Genomic DNA, 25,107 nt, shown 5'->3' with positions numbered 1-25,107 from the left:
TAAAATATATTATATACTTTTCTTAATCAAGGAATAATTATATTATAAATAAATTCACCACAGATTTCATTCAAATAGATAGTGATGAGCACAGGTATTTTTAAAACCTATTTCATCTACATGAGAATTTCTTAAAAGGGTTTCCTTAATTAGAATCCATAAAACTGTCAAAAGAATATGATTAAATTTATATTTCGCTCATGAGGCATGCTTTTAGTTATATCTGTAAATGGCCACGTTTTTCTCCTTATCAACAACTTGATAATGATCAAATAAAAATCAGAGATAAAGAACGTCTTTATTCATTCACTGGACAAATACTTACTGAATGCCTACTATGTGCCAAAAATTATTCTATGGGGTTTACACAAATTTCAGTGTGTTTCCATTTCAAAAGTGGTGTGTGTGTAAAGGAGTACAACTACATGAGTTAACGATATGACATGACAATTTTGGACAGTGAGGGAAAGTTTTTTTTGTTGTTGTTTAATCTACACCAGGAAGAAGTGAGATGAAATTTTACCCAAGACTTGCACTGATACTAAAATACCAAGAGATTAAGGGCATATGACATTTTTATAATTTATCATACATAATTTCTATTCTAATTATTTAACTGTAAACACAATGCTACTATTTCCCATCCAAGCAAAATTCTATCATGCCCCAGAGCCTTAAAATAAAACAGTTAACAAAACTGAGATTTATTTATGTCTTTTCAGCAAGCTCTTTAAATTTAGTACATTAGTCAAAAAAAAGATGCTTTTCCACGTTTCTTATCTATATCTTCACTGATACAGAAAACCCAGAATTTCCTTGCTAAAAATTCATTAATGCTTATGAAAATCATTTTATTTGTGTTTTTTTTTTCCAGTTAGAAAAAAAGGCATACACATCCAAGGAAAAATTAATTTGAGATGGATAGTTGGACAAAAAGGTAAGAGGCTGGAGTCACATTTGCATTAATTGTTCACTTGAACAGGTTAATTATTAAAACAAACAATCATAAATGAATGGAAAATGATATGACTATTTTAAAAAGCATTTCAACATACTCACCTTTTATCATAATGCAAATGAATATCTCTAATACCACCTCGATGAATCCAACACTTAAAAACTGATAGAGTCACTATAGGTTAGTAGTTAAGAACACAGACTTTGGAGTGACACTCCCTGAGTTTAATCTCAGTTTCACCATTTACTAACATTTTCACTTATGGCAAGTAATTAAACTCCTTGTGCCTCAGTTTCTTTATCTGTAAAATGAAGATAATCAGAGTACCTATTGCATAGGGTTGTTATGAGGATTAAATGAGATAATATTTTAAAAACTACTTAGAATGGTGCCTGTCACACGGTAATTAAAAGCTTACTGAGTACTTAATATTATCACTCAAGATTCCATGACAAATTACACCTGCCTCTATTACGGCACATAATATATGTGTTTGATCCTCTTCCACACCATGATTTCCTGTAGTACCCCTTAAATCTTGCTCAGTAATCAATACACAGTGGTAGTGGTAATGGTAGTGGTAGTGGTAACAGTAGTAACTCAAAAGCAGACCAATCTGATAAGTAAACATTTGGTAAAGATAATTTACAAAATCAGAAATAAACTAGCAAGCATATAAAAAAAAGTACAACCCTATTAGTGGTCAAAAAATTATGAACGAAAACAATGACAACTGTTTTTACCCATTAAAGATGAAGAAAATGCAGTTACAACACACATTAAAATATGCATTTTCCATTTATTGATGGTAGTAAATTGGTATGTTTTTGTAACATAGGTTTTTCAATAATGAAAAACTGCCAGAACATAGAATCTAATAAAATTTATAGTGATAATAGAAAAAAATATATTTAAGCTTATATTTAACTACAGTCAAATGTAAAAATATATATATGTTAAAGATATGCCAATAAGTGACTCTAGAAACAAAGAAAGCGGGGCAATGAGAAAGATAAAATGTGTAAGTATATACCTAGGAACATGCCTAACTAGAGCATCATTCTCTGTATAAAAAAACTAGGGAAGATCCAGATAAGGGTAATTTCCTAACCAGTTCAACAAGTATTTACTATGGACCTACTACATGTCTAGCTTGGTGCTAGACAAAAAGTATACAAAAATGGGTAGTGGCCGGGCGCGGTGGCTCAAGCCTGTAATCCCAGCACTTTGGGAGGCCGAGACGGGCGGATCACGAGGTCAGGAGATCAAGACCATCCTGGCTAACCCGGTGAAATCCCGTCTCTACTAAAAATACAAAAAACTAGCCGGGCGAGGTGGTGGGCGCCTGTAGTCCCAGCTACTCCAGAGGCTGAGGCAGGAGAATGGCATGAACCCGGGAGGCGGAGCTTGCAGTGAGCTGAGATCTGGCCACTGCACTCCAGCCTGGGCGACAGGGCAAGACTCCGCCTCAAAAAAAAAAAAAAAAAAAAAAAAAAAATGGGTAGTAATGAAGCTGTCTTCAATGATACAGATCTGTATGAGACAGACATAATTCCCATACAACATGGAGCACTCTGGGAAGCCCCGTGGAGTTATCTGTTCTCTCACACTCCCTATTTCCCCTTACCTACAGACCCTGGCAAACACCATTCTATTTTATGTCTCTACAAATTTCACTACTCTAGGAACCTCATAATAGGAACCATGTAATATTTGTCCTTTTCAGACTGGCTTAGATCACTTAGCATATTGTCTTAGATCACTTAGCATATTGTCTTCAAGATTCATACATGTTCCACCATGTGTCAAAGTTTCCTTCCTTATTAAGGCTAAATTATGTTCCACTGTATGTATATGCCGCATTTTGTTTATCCACTTATCTGTCGATGGACACTTGACTTTCTTCCATGATTTGGTCATTATGAATAATGTTGCTATAATGTGGGTATACAAACACAAATACTTCTCTAACACCCTGAACTCTATTCTTTTGGGTATATACCCAGAAGTGGTACTTCTGGATCTCATGGTAATACTATTTTTAATTTTTTGAGGAACACCACACTGTTTTCCACAGCAGCTATACCATTTTACATTCTAACCAACAGTACACAAGGGTTCCAATGTCTCCATATTCTCACCAACTCTCATTATTGTTTTTTCATAGTAGCCCATCCTAATGGGTGTGTGGTGGTATCTCATTACAGTTTTCATTTGCATTTCCCTAAGGATTAGTGATGCTAGGCATCTTTTCATGTGCTTCTTGGCCATTTGTGTATCATTTTTAAAGAAATGTCTATCAACTCTTTTGTCCATATTTAAATCAGGTTACTTTTATTGTTGTGTTGTATTTTTGATACAACCCCTTACCAGATATATGATTTGCAAATATTTTTCCCATATGGTAGGTTGCCTTTTTACTCTGTCAAAATGGTAAATTTTATGTTATATATATATACCATACTACTAAAAAGAAAAAACTACCTATAAAAAGAGCCCAGGCCAAGATGGCTTCAACGCTGAATTCTAACAAACATTTAAAGAATAATTAAGCTCGATGCTTTACAAAGAATTCCACAAAACAGAAACACAAACACACACCAACTCATTCAATCAGGGCAGTACTGGGGAAGGAGGTAGAATAAGATGGCTGAACAGAAGCTTCTACTGATCAACCTCCCAGCAGATATGGCAAATGTTATGACTACCTAAACAAAAAAGCACTGTCATAAGAAATAAAAATCAGGTGAGCAATTATAGTACCCGATCTCAACTTCATATCACTGAAAGAGGCACATAAGGGGGAAAAACAATCTTGAATTGCCAATGCAACTGCTACCTCAACCCCCAGAAGTGGCCATGTAGCATGGGGAGAGAATCAGTGCACTTGGGTGCAGTGATCAGAGGACTCTGAATTGGAACTCAGCCTACACCCATGAAGGGAGCATATAAACCTGCCCAAACCAGAAGGGAATCATCCATCACAGTGATTAGAACTTGAGTTTCGGTAAGTCACGCCACAGTGGGCAAAAGTGCACTGGGGTCCTAAATAAAACTGAAAGGCTATCTAGGCCACAAGGACTGCAACTTCTGGGCAAGTCCTAGTGCTGTAAAGGACTTGGAGCCAGTAAAATGGGGGCACTCGACCTAGTGAGATACCATTGGGGCGGCTAAGAGAGTACTTATGCTACCACTCCTCACTCCTCCAATTCCAGGCAGTGCAGTTTAGAACTTCAAAAGAGACCTCTGCTTTCTACTTGAGGAGAGAAGAGGGAAGAGAAAAAGCACTTTGTTTTGCAACTTGGATACCAGCTCAGTCACAATAGGACAGGGCCCTATGCAGAATCGTGAGGCCCCCATTTCAGGCCCTAGCTCCCTGGGCCAGAAGGCAACCCATTGCCTTGAATCAAGGGACCTAGTCATGGCAGGATTCATCACCTGCTGACCAAAGAGCCTGAATAATCAGCAGCAATAACCAGGTAGTACACATTGTGGGCCATGGATTAGACTGAAATGTGTTAGGTTATGGTGAGACCCAGCATATTAAAAGTTGTGGTGGCTACAAAGAGAGACTCTTCCTGCTTGAGAAAAGGAGAGGGAAGAGTAAAGGGGACTTTATCTAGCAGTGTAGGTACCATGTCGGCCACAATGGGCAAAAGCAACAAACGGGCTCTTGGGGTCCCCAATTCCAGGCCTTAGCACTTGAATGGTATTTGTGGACTGAGCCTGGGGTAGAGTGGAGCCCACTACCCTGAAGGGTGAGTCTCTGGCCTGACAGCATTCACCAAAAGCTAACTAAACAGCCCTTAGGCCTTAAGTGAACACTGGTGGTACACTGGCAGTACTCTGTGGGCCTGTCCTAGTAGTGGCCACGAAGAGAGGCTCCTCTGCCTGAGGAAAAGAAAGAAAAGAGTAGAAAGGACTTTGTTTTGTTACTTCCATGCCAGTTTAGCCATAGTAGAATAAAGCACCAAGTATATTTCTAACATTTCAGGCTCTCAGACAGCATCTCTATACCTGCCCAGGGACTGACAGAATTTGTCAACATGAAGGGAAAGACCCAATACTGGCAGGCTTCACCACCTGCTGAATGTACAGCCCTTGGGCCTTGAGCAAACATAGGCAGTAACCAGGTAGTGGTTACAGTGGGCCTTGGGCAAGACCCACTGCTCTGCTGGCTTAAGATCTGACCAAGTGCTATACCAGCAGTGGTAGCCACAGGGGTGCTTGTCACCCACCCCCCCATCCCCAGCTCCAGGCAACTCAGCACAGAGAGACTCCATTTGTTTGGGAGAAAGTAAAGGAAGGGAACAAGAGTCTCCATCTGGTAATCCAGACAATTCTTTTGGATCTTACCCAAGACCATCAAAATGGTACCTCTACAAGGCTGCAAGAACTACAGCGTTACTGGCCTTAGGGTGACCCCTAATGTGGATACAGCTGCAGTGATCAAAAAGTTAGATCATAACACCCAAGTCCCTCCAAATACCTGGAAAGTCTTCCCAAGAATGACAAGTACAAACAAGCCCAGACTGCAAACACTACAATAAATACCTAACTCTTCAATGCCCAGACACCAACGAAAATCCATAAGCATCAAGACCATTTAGAGAAATATGGCCTCATCAAATGAACTAAACAGGGAATGGGGGAAAATCCAGGAAAGACAGAGATATGTGACCTTCCAGACAGAGAACACAAAATAGCTGATTTGAGGAAACAATGAAATTCAAGATAACACAGGAGGAATTCAGACTCCAATCAGATAAATGTAATGAAGAGGTTGAAATAATTAAAATGAATAAAGCAGACATTCTGGAGTCAAAAAAATGCAATTGACATACTAAAGAATACATAAGAGTCTCTTAATAGCAAAACTGATAAAGCAAAAGAAAGAATTAGTGAGCCTGAAGATAAGCTACTTGAAAATACACAGTCACAGGAGACAAAAGAGAGAATAAAAAAGAATAAAGCATGCCTACAAGGCCTAGAAAATCGCTATAAAAAAAGCAAATCTAAGAGACATCAGCCTTAAACAGGAGGCAGAGAGAAAGACTGGCATAGAAAGTTTATTCAAAGGGATCATAACAGAGAACATCCTAAATCTAGAGAAAGATACTAATATTCAAGTAGAAGAAGGTTATAGAATATTAAGCAGATCTAACCCAAAAAAGATTACTTCAAGGCACTTAATAAACTCCCAAACGTCAAGGATAAAGAAAGGATCCTAAAAGCAGCAAGAGAAAAGAAACAAGTAACGTACAATGGATCTCCAATATGTCTGGCAGCAGACTTTTCAATGGAAATCCTTCAGGCCAGGAGAAAGAGAGGCACGAAATATTTAAAGTGTTCGAGGAAAATACTTTTACCCTAGAATAATATAAATGGATAAAATATCCTTCAAACATGAAAGAAAAATAAAAACTTCCCAGACAAACAAAAGCTAAGGGATTTCATCAACACCAAACCTGTCCCACAATAAAGGCTAAAGGAAGTAACTAATCAGAAAGAAAAGGACATGAATGAGCAATAAGAAATCCTCTAAAGGTACAAAACTCACTAAAAACAGTAAGTATACAGAAAAATACAGAATATTATAACAGTGTAACTGTGATGTATAAATTACTCTTATTTTAAGTAGAAAGACTAAATGTTGAAGCAACAAAAATAATAACTTCAACAACATATCACGACATAGTACAGTAAGATATAAACAGAAAACAACAAAAAGCTAAAAAGTGGGGGAACAAAGATAAGGTGTAGAATTTTTATTAGTTTTCTTTTTGCCTGTTTGTTTCTCTGTTTATAAAAATAGTGTAAAGTTGTTATCAGCTTAAAATAATGAGAATTTAAGAATTTCCAAGCCTCATGGGAGCCACAAACCAAAAAACATATAATGGATAAACAAACAAACAAAAAGGAAGAAACTAAACCATACCACTAGAGAAAATCACCTTCATTAAAAGGAAGACAAGAAGGAAGGAAAGAAGACAAGCCCAAAAAACAACCAGGAAACAAATAACAAAATGGCAGGAGTAGGTCCCTACTAATCAATAATAACATTTAGTATAAATGGACTAAACTCTCCAATCAAAAGACAGAGTGGCTCAATGGATTTTTAAAAATACCCAATGATCTGATGCCTACAAGAACACACTTCACCTATAAAGATACACATAGACTGAAAATAAAGGGATAAGAAAAGATATTCCATGCCAATGGAAACTAAAAAAGAGCAGGAACAGCTATACTTATATAGGACAAAATAGATTTCAAGACAAAAACTGTAAGAAGAGACAAAGACGGATACTACATAATGATACAGTTCAATTCCACGAGAGGATATAACAATTTAAAATATATATGCACTCAACACTGGAGCACCCACATATATAAAGCAAATATTGTTAGAGCTAAAGAGAGAGATAGACCTCAATACAATACTAGCTGTAGACTTCAACACTACACATAGAAAATCAACTAAGAAACATCGAACTTAATCTACACTATAGACCAAATGGACCTAATACATATTTACAGAACATTTCATCCAACAGCTACAGAATACACATTCCTTCTCCTCAGCATGTGGATCATCCATATGTTAGGTCACAAAACAAGTCTTAAAACATCAAAAACAACCTGAAATAATATCAAGTATCTTCTCTTACCACAGTGGAATAAAAGGAGAAATTAATAACGAGGTATTTCAGAAACTACAGAAATACATAGAATTTAAACAACACATTCCTGAATGACCAGTGGGCCAATGAAGGAATTAAGAAGGAAATTGAAAATTTTCTTTAAAAAATGATAATGGAAACAGAACATACCAAAAAATATAAGACACAGGGAAAGCAGTACTAAGAGGAAAGCTTATAGCTATAAATGCCTGTATCAAAAAAGTAGAAAAACTGAAAACAAACAATGTTAACAAGGCATCTTAAAGAATTAGAGGCCGGTCGCAGTGACTCATGCCTGTAATGACAGTACTTTGGGAGGCCGAGGCGGGTGGATCACCTGAGGTCAGGAGTTTGAGATCAACCAGGCCAACATAGTGAAACCCTGTCTCTACTAAAAATACAAAAAGTAGTCGGGTGTGGCGTCGGGCGCCTGTAATCCCAGCTACTCAGGAGGCTGAGGCAGAAGAATCATTTGAACCTGAGAGGTGGAGGTTGCAGTGAGCCAAGATTGTGCCACTATATTCCAGCCTGGGCGACAAAGCGAGACCTTGTCTCAAAAAAAAAAGGAAAAAAGAGAAGAGAAGAATTAGAAAAGCAAGAACAAACCAAGCCCAGAATTAGTAGAAGAAAAATAAAGATCAGAGCAGGAATAAATAAACTTGAAATAAAGAAAACAACACAAAAGATCAATGAAACAAAAAACTGGCTTTTTGAAAAAAATAAACAAAATTGACAAACTTTTAGACAGACTAAGCAAAAAAGAGAGAAGACCCAAATAAGTAAAATCAGAGATGAAAATAAAGACATTACAACTGTTATCGCAGAAATTCAAAGAATCATTAGTTACTATTATCAGCAACTATAAGCCAATAAATTGGAAAACCTAGAAGAAATGGGTAAATTGCTAGACACATACAACCTACCAAGACTGAACCGTGAAGAAATCCAAAACTTGAACAGACCAATAAAAAGTAATGAGATTGAAGCCATAATAAAAATTCACCCAGCAAAGAAAATCCCAGGACCCGACAGCTTCACTGCTGAATTCTATCAAACATTTAAATAAGAAATAAGACCAATCCTACTCAAAATATTCTGAAAAGTAGAGAACAGAATACTTCCAAACTCATTTTACAAGGCCAGTATTACCCTGATAACAAAACCAGATAAACACACAAACAAAATTTAAACTATAAGCCAGTATCACTGGTGAATACTGATGTAAAAATCCTGAACAAAACAGTAGCAAACTGAATTCAATAATGAAATGATCATCTATCATGACCAACTGGGGCTTATCCCAGGGATGCAAGAATGGTTCAACATATACAAATTGATGTGATACATCATATCAACAGAATGAAAGACAAAAACCATATGATCGGCTGGGCGTGGTGGCTCACGTCTATAATCCCAGCACTCTGGGAGGCCGAGGCAGGTGGATCACTCGAGGTCAGGAGTTCAAGACCAGTCTGGCCAACATGGTGAAACCTTGTCTCTACTAAAAATGCAAAAATTAGCTGGGCTCAGTGGCACACACCTGTAATCCCAGCTACTCGGGAGGCTGAGGCAGGAGAATCACTTGAACCTGGAAGGCAGAGATTGCAGTGAGCCAAGATCATACCATTGCACTCCAGCCTGGGCAACAAAGTGAGACTCTGTCTCAAAAAATAAACAAACAAAAACAACAAAAAACAAAACCATATGATCATTTCAATTCATGGTAAAAAAGTATTTGACAAAATTCAACATCCCTTTATGAAAAAACACTAAAAACACTAAGTACATAAGGAACATACCTCAAAATAATAAAAACCATCTATGACAGACCCATAGCTAGTATCATACTCAAGAAAGAAAAATTAAAAGGCTTTCCTCTAAGTTCAAGAACATGACAAGGATGCCCCACTTCCATCACTGTTATTAAACACAGTAGTGGAAGTCCTAGGTAGAGTAATTAGACAAGAACAAGAAATAAGGGGTATCAACATTGGAAAGAAAAAAATCAAATTATCCTTGTTTGCAGATGATCTGATCTTAACTTGGAAAAATCTGAAAACTCCACCAGAAAACTATTAGAAATGATAAAGAGATTCTGTGAAGTGGTAGGATATAAACCCAACACACACAAATCAATAGCATTTCTATATACCAACAGCAAACAACCTGAAAGAGAAATAAAGAAACTTACAAATTAAAAAAAAAAAATTTAAGACATCAAGAAAGTAATCCCATGTACGATAGCTATAAATAAAATACTTAGGAATTAACGAAAGAAGTGAAAGATCTCTACAGTGAAAACTATAAAACAATACTGAAAGAAACTGAAGACACAAAATCATAGAGAGATATTCCAGGTTCAGGGATTGTTAGAATCAATATTATTAAAATGTCCATACTACCCAAAGCAATCTACAGATTCAATACAACCTGTATAGAATACCAGTGACATTCTTCACAGAAATACAAAAACCAACCCTAAAATTTATATGGAAGCATAAAAGACCCAAAATAGCCAAAGCTATACTAGGCCAAAAGAACAAAACTGGAAGAATCACATTACCTGACTTTATACTACAGAACTGTAGTAACCAAAACACTATGGTACTGGCATAAAAACACATACATCAACACAATAGAGAACCCTGAGATAAATGCATACATCTGCAGTGAACTCATTTTTGACAAAGTTGCCATGAGTATACCCTGGGGAAAAGACAGTCTCTTCAGCAAATGGTGCTGGGAAAAATTGGATATCCATACACAGGAGAACAAAACTAGACTCTTATCTCTCATCATATATAAAACTCAAGTCTAAATGGACTAAAGACCTAAATGGATTAAAGACCTTAGACCTCAAACTGTAAATCTACTACAAGAAAACATTGGGGAAATTCTCCAGGACGTTGGACTAGGCAAAGAATTTTTGAGTAATAGCCGACAAGCAGAGGCAACAAAAGCAAAAACAGACAAATGTGATTTCATCAAGTTAAAAAGCTTCTGCACAACAAAGGATACAGTCAACAAAGTGAAGAGACAATCCACAGGATGGGAGAAAATATATGCAAACTACCCATCTGACAAGCGATTAATAACTGGTATAAAGAACTCAAATAACTCTACAGGAAAAAAATCTAATAATCTGATTTTAAAATCGACAAAATAATAGTCATTTCTCAAAAGAAGACATACCGATGGCAAACAGGTACAGGAAAAGGTGCTCAACATCATTTATCATCAGAAAAATGCAAATCAAACAATGAGATATCTTCCCACCCCAGTTAACTTGGCTTTTATCCAAAAGTCTGGGAGTAACAAATACTAGAGAGGACTTGGAGAAAAGGGAACTCTTGTACACTGTTGGTGGGAATATAAATTAGTAAAACCACTATGGAGAACAGTTCAGAGGTTCCTCAAAAAATTAAAAATAGAGCTACCATAGAATCCACCAATCCCGGTCAGACGCAGTGGCTCACTTCTGTAATCCCAGCATTTTGGGAGGCCAAGGCAGGCAGATAACCTGAGGTCAGGAGTTTGAGACCAGCCTGGCCAACATGGTGAAACCCTGTCTCTACCAAAAAATACAAAAATTAGCTGGGCGTGGTAGTGCACGCCTGTAGTCCCAGCTACTGGGGAGGCTGAGGTGGGAGAATCCCTTGAACTCAGGAGGTGGAGGCTGCAGTGAGCCAAGACCACACCACTGTACTGCAGCCTAGGTGATAGAGCAAGGCCTTGTCTCCCCCCACCAAAAAAAAAAAAAAAAAGAATCCAGTAATCCCACTCCTAGGTATATACCCAAAATAATGGAAATCGGTATATCGAAGACATATCTGCACTTTCATGTTTATTGTAGCACTATTCACAACAGCCAAAACTTGGAGACAACCTAAGGGTCCATCAATAGATCAATAGATGAATGGATAAGGAAAATGTGATACATACAATGGAGTAGTATACAGCCATAAAAGAGAAAGATCCTGTCATTTACAACAACATGGATGAACTGGAGGTCATTAAGTGAAATAAGCCAGGCAGAGAAAGACAAACTTTGCATGTTGTCATTTATTTGTGGGATCTAAAAATAAAAATAATTGAACTCATGGAGATATAGAGTAGAAGGATGGTTACCACAGGCTGGGAAGGGTAGTGGGTGGTTTGGGTGGAAGTACGGATGGTTAATAGGTACAAATATATAGTTGGAATGAATAAGAATTAGTATTTGTTAGCATAACAGGGTGACTACTGTCAAAAATAATTTAATTGTATATTTTTAAATAACTAAAAGAGTATAATTGGATTTTCTGTATCACAAAGGATAAATGTTTGAAATGACAGATATCCCATTTACCCTGATGTCATTATTATCCATTGCATGCATGTATCAAAATATCTCATGTAACCCATGAATACGTAACACCTACCATGTACCCACAAAAATTACAAGGAAAAAATCAGACATATTATTGGAGTCAGGAGGAGGAAAGTCAGTACTGAAGAGTGTCACTGGACATGAAAGATGAAGAATGGATAGGAATTAATCAGGTGAAGATAGTGTGGGTGGAGAGAGCATTGCAGGCAGACAGAAACATAGTCATCAGTCCGCAGTAAAAGCAAGAAGAGATAGCAGAGACAATCTATGTTACTGGTTATAAAATAAATGCAAATTAAAACAAATACAAGATATCATTATTCACCTATTAAGAAAGGTTTTAGTTATTATGGCAATGGTGTAGTGATCATTCAAGGATTGCTACTAGGAGTACTAATCCAACTGTTCTGGAAAGTAAGTTGACAATGTTTCAAAAGGCCTAAAAAAGATCATACCTGTTGGTAAATGACTTCTCCTCTTAGGAATCTATCTTAAGCAAAAAAGTTTAAAATGCAGATATAAATTTATGTACAAAAATTTAAAATGTTAAAAAATTAGGCCAGATGTGGTAGCTCACGCCTATAATTCGAGTGCTTTAAGAGGCCAAGGTGGGCGGATCACTTGAGGCCAGGAGTTCAAGACCTGGCCAACACGGCAAAAACCCCATCTCTACAAAAACTACAAAAATTAGCCAGGCGTGGTGGCACACACCTGTAATCCCAGCTACTCAGGAGGCTGAGGCACAAGAATCACCTTAACCCAGGAGGCAGAGGCTGCAGTGAGCCAAGACTGCTTGACTGCACTTCAGCTTGGATGACAGAGTGAGACCCTGTCTCTAAAAAAAAAAAAAAAAGTTGAAAAATTAGAAAAAGCAATCAAATGATTAAGTAAGTTATATACAGCCATATGATGGAATATTATATAGCCAATATTATATATGCAAGATATAATAATACTTTCATAATCAGTACAAAAAAAGCCAATTAAAACATTCCATTGCCAACAACAAAAAACACTAGCAAACTGAATTCAGGACCATATAAAAAGAATTATACACCATGACAAATGGGATTTATCCCAGGTATGCAAGGTTGGTTTAACATCTGAAAATCAAAGTAATACACTATGTTAATAGAATGGGGGGGGAACACGACATGATCATCTCAATAGCTGCAGAGAAATCAAGATAGTATGTCACACTCTTTCATGATAAACACATTCAACAAACTAGAAAGAGAAGATTATTTCCTCAACTTGATAAACAGTATCTATGAAACTAACATCATACAAAATGTTGAAAAACTGGATTCCTTCACACTATGGTTAGAGACAAGACAAGGATGTCAGCTCTTGCCACTTTAACTCAACATTGTACTTGAGGTTTTAACCAGGGCAACTGGATAAGCGAACAAATAAAAGGCATTCAGATTAGAAAGGAAATTATTTGTAATTGCAGATGACATGATCTTGTATACAAAAATCCTAAAGAATTCACTAAGAACAAATTTCACTCAGCCTCAGAAATAAAATATATACAAATACATTTAACAAAAGTGTAAAATGTATACTCTGCAAAATATAAAATATTGGTGAAATAAATAAAAGACCTAAATAAATGGCAAAACACCCCATGTTCATGGATAAGACATAATATTATTAAGATGGCAGTACTTCCTAAAATTACCATACATTCAACACAATCCCTATTAGCATCTAAGCTGACTTCTTTGTAGAAATTTATAGGGGATTCTAAGGTTGATGTGGAATTCCAAGAGATCTGGAATAGCCACACTTTCCAATTTCAACATTACTTTCAAAGGGATGGTAATGAAATAGTGCAGTATTAGCACAGGGACTGACATATAGATCAACAGAATAGAATTGAGGGTTAGGAAACAAATATGTATCTCCATCATCAATTAGTTTTTAATAAGAGTGACAAAAGCCATTCAATAAAGAAAGAATATTTTTTTCAATAAACAATCCTGGGACAAATGGATAACCACAGCAAAAGATTGAAGTTGAGCCTTTACCTCATATCATGCATAAAAATTAACTCAAAATGGATCAAAGACCTAACTGCAAGGACTAAAACCATAAAACTCTTTTAAGCAAACACAGGGGTTAAATCTTGACAACTTTTTATTTCGAAATGGTTTCTTAGATATGACACTAAAAGCACAAGCAACAAAAGAAAAAATAAATTGGAGGTCAACAAAATATTTTTGTGCATCAGAGGACACACTCAAGAAATCAACAGATGGCCAGGTATGGTGGCTCACACCTGTAATCCCAGCACTGTGGGAGGCCAACGAGGGAGGACTGCTTGAGCCCAGGAGTTTAAGACCAGTCCGGGCAAACAGAGGGAGACCTCATCTCTACAAAAAATTAAAAATAAATAAATAAAAGAAAGTGACACAGATCACAGGAACCTTTTTTTTTTTTTAATGAAAGCAAAAGACAACCCATAGAATGACAGAAAATATTTGCAAATCATATATATAAGGGCCTAGTATGTAGAATATATGTTTTAAAACACTTACATTTCAACAACAAAAAGATAAGCAATCCAATTCAAAAATGGGCAAAGGACCTGTATATCTATTTTTTCCAAAGAAGATAAAGAAATAGTCAACAAGTACATTAAAAGATGTTCAACATTATTAGTCATTAGAGAAATGAAAATTAAAATCATAAGATATCACTTTACAATCATTAGGATGGTTATAATAAAAACAAAAATGAAAAATAACAAGTATTGATAAGAATGTGGAGAAACTGAAATGCTTGTACATTGCTGGTAGGACTGAAATAGTACAGGCAGTGTAGAAAAGTTCGGTATTGCCATTTGTTTAAATAAATGAAAACTTGTATAACAAATGTACACAACAGTACTATTCACAACAGCTGAAAGGTGAGAACAACCCTAATATCTATCAAGACCACATATTACATGTTTCCATTTATACGTCTGGTCCAGAATATATCAATCTATTAGAAACATAAAGGAGATTAGTGGTTGCTTATGTGAGGGAGTTTTGGGCTAGGTAGGGGAGTACTAGTTAAAGGGTACAGAGTTTTATTTGGTAGTGATTAAAATGTTCAAAAACTGACTCTAGTGATGTTTGCACATCTCTGTGAATAAATATATTAAAACCATTGTGTTCCACACTTTAAATGGGTGAATTCCCGGGAAGTTGCCAGAACTAACTCTGGGCAGCATGGCCTCTTTCTGGCTTCTCCAAACCCTTGCGAAAAACTTTATTGGCAAAGCTATCAGAGAACGGACAGTGTACCCACTGAGGCGGCCAAAGCTTAACTGGATCAGGGCAGTGCATGTGAAAGTTTTCTTGGAAAAGGCCGAGCATCACATAGGAGTAAAGCCTTGGAAGAAATGATTTGTACAAGCGTCTCGGCCCTTCAGCTCCGCTCCCAAAGATTTCCAGCTTGCATATCTATCTCTTACCACCCAGTAACATTTATTGAACTGCTGTCTTCCAGCCACAGTGCAGGATTCTAGACACATAGAGGATGACTTGACATTGTAGATCCCAGAACTGAGGCCCCACGATGACAGAACAGGAGACCCTGGCCCTGCTGGAAGTGAAGAGGTCTGATTCCCCAGAGAAGAGCTCACCCCAGGCCTTGGTTCCTAATGGCCGGCAGCCAGAAGGGGAAGGTGGGGCCGAATCCCCAGGAGCTGAGTCCCTCAGAGTGGGGTCTTCAACCGGGTCTCCCACAGCCATAGAGGGGGCTGAGGATGGTCTAGACAGCACAGTAAGCGAGGCTGCCACCTTGCCCTGGGGGACTGGCCCTCAGCCCAGTGCTCCGTTCCCGGATCCCCCTGGTTGGCGGGATATTGAACCAGAGCCCCCTGAGTCAGAACCACTTACCAAGCTAGAGGAGCTGCCCGAAGACGATGCCAACCTGCTGCCTGAGAAAGCGGCCCGTGCCTTCGTGCCTATTGACCTACAGTGCATCGAGCGGCAGCCCCAAGAAGACCTTATCATGCGCTGTGAGGCAGGCGAGGGCAAGTGCCGAACCTTCATGCCCCCCCGGGCCACCCAGCCCGACCCCACTGAGCGCAAGTGGGCTGAGGCAGTGGTGAGGCCACCTGGCCGTTCCTGTGGGGGCTGCGGGAGCTGTGGAGACCGTGAGTGGCTAAGGGCTGTGGCCTCCGTGGGAGCTGCACTCATCCTCTTCCCCTGCCTACTATACGGGGCATATGCCTTCCTGCCATTTGATGTCCCACGGCTGCCCACCATGAGTTCCCGCCTGATCTACACACTGCGCTGCGGGGTCTTTGCCACCTTCCCCATTGTGCTGGGGATCCTGGTGTACGGGCTGAGCCTGTTATGCTTTTCTGCCCTTCGGCCCTTTGGGGAGCCACGGCGGGAAGTGGAGATCCACCGGCGATATGTGGCCCAGTCGATCCAGCTCTTTATCCTCTACTTCTTCAACCTGGCCGTGCTTTCTACTTACCTGCCCCAGGAGACCCTCAAACTGCTCCCTCTGCTCACTGGTCTCTTTGCCATCTCCCGTCTGATCTACTGGCTGACCTTCGCCGTGGGCCGCTCCTTCCGAGGCTTCGGCTACGGCCTGACGTTTCTGCCGCTGCTGTCGATGCTGATGTGGAACCTCTACTGCATGTTCGTGGTGGAGCCGGAGCGCATGCTCACTGCCACCGAGAGCCGCCTGGACTACCCGGACCACGCCCGGTCGGCCTCCGACTACAGGCCCCGCCCCTGGGGCTGAGCCGCTCCGCCCTCCCACTCGGAGTAGTGGGTAGTGGCGTGGGTCTGACACGTCCTTGAACCTTGTGGCCAGTCCTGGACTTCGCCCCCAGGCCTAGGACCGCGGTGGGTGGAACCCTGATACTACCCCAACAGGGACTCCAATCAATGAGAGTTCTCCCCTTGCCCGGGCTGCCCTTCACCTTTGGTGCCCGGGACAGTCATAAGGGATGGACTTAGTTTTCTTGCAGGAAAAAAGGTGGACAGCCGTGTTTCTTACGGATGCTGAGGGCATGGGGCCAGGACCAGGGGAGAGGCACAGCTCCTTCCTGAGCAGTCTCCCACCACTGCCACAAGGGCTCCCTAATGCTGGACTCTGGTCCACTCCCCGGCTTCCCGTGAGGCAGGAGGCAGAGCCACAGCCAAGGCCCTGACCACTTCTGTGCCAGTTGTCTAAGCACAGTGCGTCAAGGACGCTGGAAATGCCTTAAGGATAGAGGCTGGGCATCACATCAAATGGGACTGTGATGTTTGCTGAAAACCTTCCTGGGGATCTGGATTCAGGACCCTCCATGACTGGCCTTAGGGCCCCTTAGCCTCAGTTAAGACTATTTACAGCTGGCCAGTCCAGAGGTGCTGCTCTTCTACCTATTTAGGCCCCTGTAACTTCCCACCTTTAAACTGCCCAGAAGCCATGCCTCTCTCACGGGAAGAGGGGAGCAGACAGGGGAATCTGCCTCCCAAGAGCGGGTGTGTGTGGGGGTATGTGTATGTGTGTGTGTGCACGTGGGCGCTCACACGTGGTGGCCGGGAAGTGCCTGGATGGTGTGGTGGCTGATGTTAACCTAGTATGAGTGTGTGTGTGTCACAATAAATTACTACTAGTCTTAAAAAAAAAAAAATAAAATAAAATAAATAAATAAATAAATGGGTGAATTGTACAGGATGTGAATTCTCTCTCAATAAAACTGCTTTAGAAACCAAAAAATTTTAATTTATCCTACAATTTCAACATCAAAGACTACTGTATTAGGAATTTTTCTTAAGTAAGTTGATATTAGCTGCTCTTGTCATCAAAAAAACTATGAGAGATGATAGATATGTTCATTTGCTTCACTACAGTAACCATTATACTATCTATATGTATCCCATAACACCATGTTGTAAACCTCAAATATAAACAATACAATTTTATTTTGAAAAACGCTACACATACATATGGATAAGGACAAAGAGACATTGCAAAAAAAAGTTGATATGTTAGTGTTGTGAGACTCTGGGTAGTTTTGTTTCTTCTGTTGTTAAAATGTATGGTATGTTTAAATCAGTATTTTAAAAATTACGATACAGAAATATTTGTAGCTCACCTTTATAAATAAGGGGTTTATCTTTATCTTCTGTCTTCTCCCTACTAGCTAATTCAAGAAAATCTTCAATCAAGTCCAGAGATATGAGGGACTGGCTGAAAACAAGACTAAAAAAACAGATTAGTGTTTATGGATTAGAAGATTCCTAGTAAAGATATCACTTCTTCCTAAATCGATCTACAAATTTAACACAATTGCAACAAAAATCCCAGCAGGATTTTTTTGTAGACATTACATGGTGATTGTAAAATGTATATGAGAATGCCACATCAGAGGAGGGAAGACAATTCTGAAAAAGAAAAACAAAGTTGGAGGGCTGACTCTTCATGATTTCAATACTTACAAAGTTACAGTAACCAAGACAGTGTAGTACCGGTAAAGGGACAGGCACAGATCAATAGAACAGAATAGAATCCAGATAGAGAGCCACATAGTATAATTAATTGTAGGGCCCAGGCATTTCAATGGTAAAAGGATAGTGTTTTAAACAATGGTCTTGGTAGCTGGGCGCGGTGGCTCACGCTTTTACAATCCCAGCACTTCGGGAGGCTGAGGCTGGCAGATCACAAGGTCAGGAGATCAAGACCATCCTGGCTAACGAGGTGAAACCCCCATCTCTACTAAAAATACAAAAAAATTAGCTGGGCGTGGTGGTGGGCGCCTGTAGTCCCAGCTACTCGGGAGGCTGAGGCAGGAGAATGGTGTGAACCCAGGAGGCGGACCTTGCAGTGAGCCAAGATTGCGCCACTGCACTCCAGCCTGGGCAACAGAGCGAGACTCTGTCTCAAAGAAAAAAAAAAAAAGATCTTGGTAAAAACTGTACATCCACATGAAAAAAAGTGAACTTCAACCTAAACTGCATACTTTTTGCAAAAAATAACTTAAAATGGAGCATAAATCTAACTGTAAAAACAATATTTAGAAGAACACAGAAGAAAATCTTCATAACATGGGTTAGGCAAAAAATTATTTACACATGACACAAAGTATGATTGCTTTAAAAGTTGATAAATTAGACTTCATCAAAATTTAAAACTTCCGCTCTACAAAAGACACTGTTTAGAGAATGTAAAAAGTTTTCCTATTACAAGTATTTTAGTAATTTAAAATTACATGCATTCTATAACACTTTGTCATTACATTTCAAATAAGTCCGCAAATTCCTGATTCTCTGCCCTAGTAATTTTCTAACTCCTTTTAAGCCATGAAAACTATTTGTTCACATCAAGTTTTGTGTAGAGTTCAAATAAAATAAATTATAAAAGCAAGCTGTTTTAGGCATTGTGGGAGAAGGAGGAAAAATGTTACTATGCCCTTACCCTCTCCTCTTGGTCATCAATTTGCAGGGGCTCTGAGAAATAGTTCTAAAATTATTATTCTGGTCTAACCCACTGGTGAGAATTTATAACATATTTATATACTAAAAAAGAAAAAAATCTCGAAAAAGAATATAAGAGGTCTTCTATTGTCCTTTATATATGCAAAGAAAGTAGATCAGTATACAAGAAACAATATACCTGTGGCAAGTATGCTTTAAGTTTTATTTTTATTCTAAAAGCTATACTATAGGAGATGAAGGTGCTTATGACTCCTGAAGATCCTTCAACATTCCCTGCTACATATCTTCAGATTTAGTAGAACAGAAAATTGAAGCTATGAAACGGCTGTTGGAGTTAACCACATAAGTGTTTTTTATTGTATGACTTCCTGAGCTCCACACTGTCAGAGTCTAGTATCTCCCAGTTAACTACGTCTAGAATGCTGGTAAGAAAATGAATTGATTCCTGGTGCTCAGCTCAAATGACCAAGGCCTATGCTTTGACCCCTCAGTAGTTTATCTTTCCCAAAATCAAAAACATAATTGAATCAATTATTTCTAAGCTACAAATTAAGTTCTTGAAAGTTCCTGTAAGTGAGAAACTTAAAGTCTTAGAAATATTAATTATTAAATTAGAATTAATCTGTAATCTGGGTTTCTATACTGGAAACAGGTTGACTTTAGTCAGTTAGTAATTAAGGCTGGTTCTGGGAACCACTGAACTCAGAGAAGTCTTACGGTGAAAAAGGGAAAAAGTTGTTAGGATTAAATGTCTATACGAATGGTTATTAACCTTTTCCAGTTGCAGACAATATGAAGAACTCTTTTGTTTCTGAGACCATATTTTGAGATTTTTTTAAACATAAAAGATTATTTTAGCCTTATTTAAAAATTTTATTAAAAGCATCTCAAGCTGAGCGCGGTGGCTCACACCTGTAATCCCAGCATTTTGGGAGGCTGAGGCAGGTGGATCACCTGAGGTCAGGAGTTCAAGACCAGCCGGGCCAACATGGTGAAACCATGTCTCTATTAAAAATACAAAATTAGCTGGGCATGATGATGTGTGCCTGTAATCCCAGCTACTCAGGAGGCAAGGCTGGAGAATCACTTGTACCCAGGAAGCGGAGGTGATTTCAGTGAGCTGAGATTGCACTGCTGCACTCCAGCCTGGATAATAAGAGCAAAACTTTGTCTCAAAAAAAAAAAACAAAAAAACAAAAAGCATCTCAGATACCTTTTAAAAATCGTTTATAATCAGATGTTGGGACCTAGCAGCCTAGACAATAAGTCTGATTCAAAACTTTAAAAAATATGTTTTTGGAGGCCAGGCGTGGCGGCTCATGCCTGTAATCCCAGCACTTTGGGAGGCTGAGGCAGGCGGATCACCTGAGGTCAGGAGTTCGAGACCAGCCTGACCAACAAGAAGGAACCCTGTCTCTACTAAAAATACAAAATTAGCTGGGCATGGTGGTGCGTGCGTGTAATCCCAGCTACTCAGGAGGCTGACACAGGAGAATCACTTGAACCTGGGAGATGGAGGTTGTGGTGAGCCGAGATCGCACCATTGCACTCCAGCCTGGGCAACAACAGCAAAACTCCATCTCAAAGGGGGGTGAAGATGCAAAGAAGGGAATGGGCAAAAATGTTAGAAGTGGAACAAAAAACAAAGAATAAATGATAAAGAAAGAATAATTGGGCTGGGTGTGGTGGCTCACACCTGTAATCCCAGCACTTTGGGAGGCTGAGGCATGCAGATTACTTGAGCTCAAGAGGTCAGGACCAGCCTGGGCAACACAGTGAAACCCTGTCCCTGCTAAAAATAAAAAACTAGCTGGGTATGGTGGCATGTGCCTGTGGTCCCAGCTACTGGAGAGGCTGAGATGGAAGGATCACCTGAGCCTGGGAGGTCAAGACTGCAGTAAGCCGTGATTGTGCCGCTGTACTCCAGCCTGGGCAACAGAGCAAGACTCTGTCTCATGATGAAGAAAAAAAAAAAAAGAAGAAGAAGAATAAAGAATAATCAAGCAAGTGAAATAAAATACAGCCTGAGAGATGTCCACTGGATTTGAGGATTAGAAGGTCACTAGTGACTTTACAGGGGGAAATCTCAGTAAAGCAACAGGGTAGAAGCCACACTACATAAACCGAAAAATGATTTTGAAGATGGAGAAACACAAATTTCAACTAAGAGCTCTACCCAAGGAAATAAGTTCAAGTTGAAATAGCTAGAAGCAAAAATTTACACTGAAGAAATAACCTGAATATGCAATCAGAACTAGTGGCTTACAAAAAAGATAGTTGCCTGTATTGGCCTAGCACTATAATGATCAAATAAATCACATTTTTAGGAAGGAAGGAAAAGCAACAGATTTGTTCAAATACATTGTTTAAGCAATAAAAACATTATCAAAAGATTCATTTATATAATAAATATGGTAAAGCACTTACACTTTATCCCCAATTTCCTCTGCCATTCGAAGAATTTCAAAGAGAAGTACCATTTTTCCAGAATGCTCTAAAACCTCAGCATCAGCATCTGTAACAAAATCTTTGTACCAGTCTGGAGCTGGGCTGCTTGGATTAGAAGAGGAAGTAGCTTTACCTAAATAAGACAAATGGAACATAAGTAGGTAAATTAGAAAAGAAATGGAAAGAGAGGCAAGAGAGACAGAAAAAGACCTACCCATGGGGAGAGTAAGAAACTGATGGGAACTTGGGAGAGGGGAAGGAAAAGACACAGGTAGGCACACACACACATACAGCACAGAAAGACAGAGACTATCCCAGAAGAGTGAGCTCTAGATAGAAAAAGGGAAAGGAAGGAGATGCCAAACAAGAGAACAAGCAAGAGATTGACTCTGAGAGAGTGCAAGTGTTAAGAGACAAACCCTCATGGTAGGAGTAGAGCTCAGAAAGACAGAGACCCAAAGAGATGAGAAACCATCCCCTCCCACCAGGCCCTAAGAGAGTAAAACGTCCCCAAACATACTCCATGAGACAGGAATCAACAGAGATGGAAAGGCTCAGTCATCACGACAGAAAAGACCTTGGGGGTAGAAAACATTTCACTGTGCTACTAGGATCTGGAAACCGCCACCCCAGAATCGGCATATCATAGTAAATGATTTTGTTTTTATATATTTTCCCCACAAACTTTGACTATGAAAGGTGGAAGGAGAAAGTAGCATAAAATAATTTATTAAAAGATTTAAACATTTTGATTCAAAATAAGAAATATGCAGGTTTAGCATGTTTATACAGTTTCCCAATTGCTTTTTAATCCAAAGTATTTTAAAATATATTTTTGTTACAAAAATTTAAATACTCAGAAAAGTATATAAGAGATAAGAAACAAATGTGCTTCCACATTCCATCTTCATCAAATTTTAACACTGTTAAAACTTCGGATGAAGCTGAAGTCTAATAATCCGAAGCCTAATATAAGATCCTACATGATCCCATTCTCTTTCCTTCCTTCTTTTCCAATAAGTAACTAAATCCCTAAATTATATATTTACCCTTTTTTGCATGTGTTTTATGTTTTTTACTGCATGTGTATCACTAAACTGTACAAATGGCTATACTGTTTGTAAAATCCTACAAATTACTTTTTCACTCAAAGCGAGACTTACTCATGCTTGTCATGGAGTTCCCGTTCAATCATTCTAACTACCATGCAGTATTCCACTGCATGAATACACTATCATTTATTAGTTCTTCTCATAGACATCTAGATTGTTTCTTGTTTTTGGCTAATATGAAATGACTGCAATGAATGCTAATTGCTGAGTATATTTTTCTTAAATACTGTGTATTTTAAGTTTTAAATTTTCTGGCATAAAGTTATGATTAGGAATTTTTAAAATATCATTTTAGACATATGTATAGTCTTTACCAAATACTTCTATCATCAGAAGTTCTTGAGAATCTAATCATGCCATTTATTTTGTATGCTAACTTTCCTCAGGTTGACTACTAATACTTTCTGTTCCTAGCTTTTCCTAAGGTTATTTTCTCAGGTGTAGCTACAATCTGTGAAATTTCTGGGTAGCCCTAGTTAACATCATATTATTCCAGAGTGATTCTACATTTGATTCTACCAGGTCTCTAGGGAATCACCAACTCAGAATTACTTGTGAAGTTAGTATTTCAGCTTAGGATTTTTTTAGAATATATGAGTAACATAAATTCAAACCATAAAGTATGTGAGGTGAAGGTCATGACCGTGAATTCAATGAAACTATTTTTCCCAACCAAGAGCCCTGGCTGAAATAGATAAACTTCCTTGTCAACTCCCTGAATTGTCCATGGGATTGTAAACTTTAAAGGGATTCGGCTTTGAGAAGGGGTCACAGAACTCTTCAACTTATAGAGGGCTCGAAGTCTCAAATTCTGTCCCTGGATAAATGAAAATCAAAGCTGCTAGTCTGAAGACTAGCATCTCCCTAGGATTTCCATAGCATACTTTCTTCAATTTACCATTTAGGCTTATCAGTTCCGTCCTTATGTCTGGGCATATAGTAAGCACTTTATAAATATCTGTTGAGTGAATAAATATGGTATATTAGTACTAATATTATGGCTCTACATCATATACAAGGATTCTGTCACAAAAGTTTATATCTATACAATTAATTACACACGTTTTAAAATGCAAATGCTTACCAATGAAACTTACTCTAAAAATACTTAAGTAATAATAAATCTACACTTTGAAGTAATTTACATAGTCATTTCGTGATCACAAACTCTCCTTCTAATAAAACATTTAAAACACAGAAATGGGGATGATGTAAGCTAAACTTAAATGACTCATTCAAGATGCTGCTTCTCAGAAAAATGAGAAAGCTACTACAAAAGGATTAAAGCAAACAGTAACTCTTTGACGTGAAAATAAAATATGTGGCAAAAATCATATTGTAGCACAATTATAGCTAGCTAATTATTTAATATCCATTTCAAATTCCAGGTATAACATTGTCAGCCCCTTTATACTTCCCTCAGATTATGAGACCGACGTGCTGTCTACTGCGCTACGGAGGCAGACTAGCCCCTTAATACTTCTTATTCAGATTTTCTTATATTTACTGTAAGAAAGTAATTTTTTTAAAGTTATACAGTGTACCAGCTATGTATGTCCATACATTATGATCCACTCCGTGTTATATGGAGTTAACTCAGATGCAAAGAAAAAAATAAATTCTTATTATCTATTAGTTCTGGAGAATGCTTCTAATATACTATACAGGTACATAAGCTACAAAAATATATAAAATATATCCATATACAAATGACTTATATTTGATTGCACACAACTAAAATGAAACAAAAATCCTAGACAAGTGGTCAAAATTTGTCTTTTGGAACTGATGGCCTTCCCTGCATGTTTTCGGGCTCATGACATGTAGCCTACTACATTCTGCCCCCAGTGCTTTCCAACCCATTCACATTATGGCATATGTAAAAACTGTTAATGCTTATATAGTAGACCAGGAAAAATAGAAGAGACTACTCATTTATGGAGGCAAACCAGCTGCCTCACATTCCAATTGTACTCCCAAGTGATGAAGGATCAATATCTCAGTACACTTAAAAAAAAAAAAAAAAACTCAGTATACTCTTACGTAACCCATTTATAGCACAGGACAATGCACACTGACTGGTCTACTCTTCTGTTCC

General features: G+C 38.5%; 1 protein-coding gene and 1 pseudogene across 9 annotated transcripts in view; one reads left to right on the top strand and one right to left on the bottom strand.

Moving 5' to 3' along the window:
• ATRX (ATRX chromatin remodeler) overlaps positions 1 to 25,107 on the bottom strand; it is a 224,319-nt gene that overhangs the window by 70,266 nt on the left and 128,946 nt on the right. For 6 of the 8 annotated variants that reach the window (XM_023202314.2, XM_026452141.1, XM_026452137.1 and 3 more), the window contains 3 exons: positions 23,908 to 23,967; positions 21,877 to 22,030; positions 18,111 to 18,217 (listed from right to left, as the gene is read on the bottom strand). In XM_023202314.2, the coding sequence (XP_023058082.1) occupies positions 18,111 to 18,217; positions 21,877 to 22,030; positions 23,908 to 23,967 (321 nt within the window). The remainder of the gene's footprint in view (positions 1 to 18,110; positions 18,218 to 21,876; positions 22,031 to 23,907; positions 23,968 to 25,107) is intronic. The other 2 variants (XM_026452136.1, XM_026452140.2) reach the window with 1 other exon arrangement.
• LOC113219589 lies at positions 15,213 to 17,601 on the top strand (annotated as a pseudogene). Its single transcript, XR_003308416.2, has 2 exons — positions 15,213 to 15,341; positions 15,539 to 17,601. The product of XR_003308416.2 is annotated as a transmembrane protein 79 pseudogene (transcript).

Source organism: Piliocolobus tephrosceles, chromosome 12, assembly GCF_002776525.5.
Source record: "Piliocolobus tephrosceles isolate RC106 chromosome 12, ASM277652v3, whole genome shotgun sequence".
Lineage (NCBI taxonomy): Eukaryota > Metazoa > Chordata > Mammalia > Primates > Cercopithecidae > Piliocolobus > Piliocolobus tephrosceles.
The sequence above is the reverse complement of the archived record's forward strand: the minus strand, read 5'-3'. Positions and strand labels throughout refer to the sequence as shown.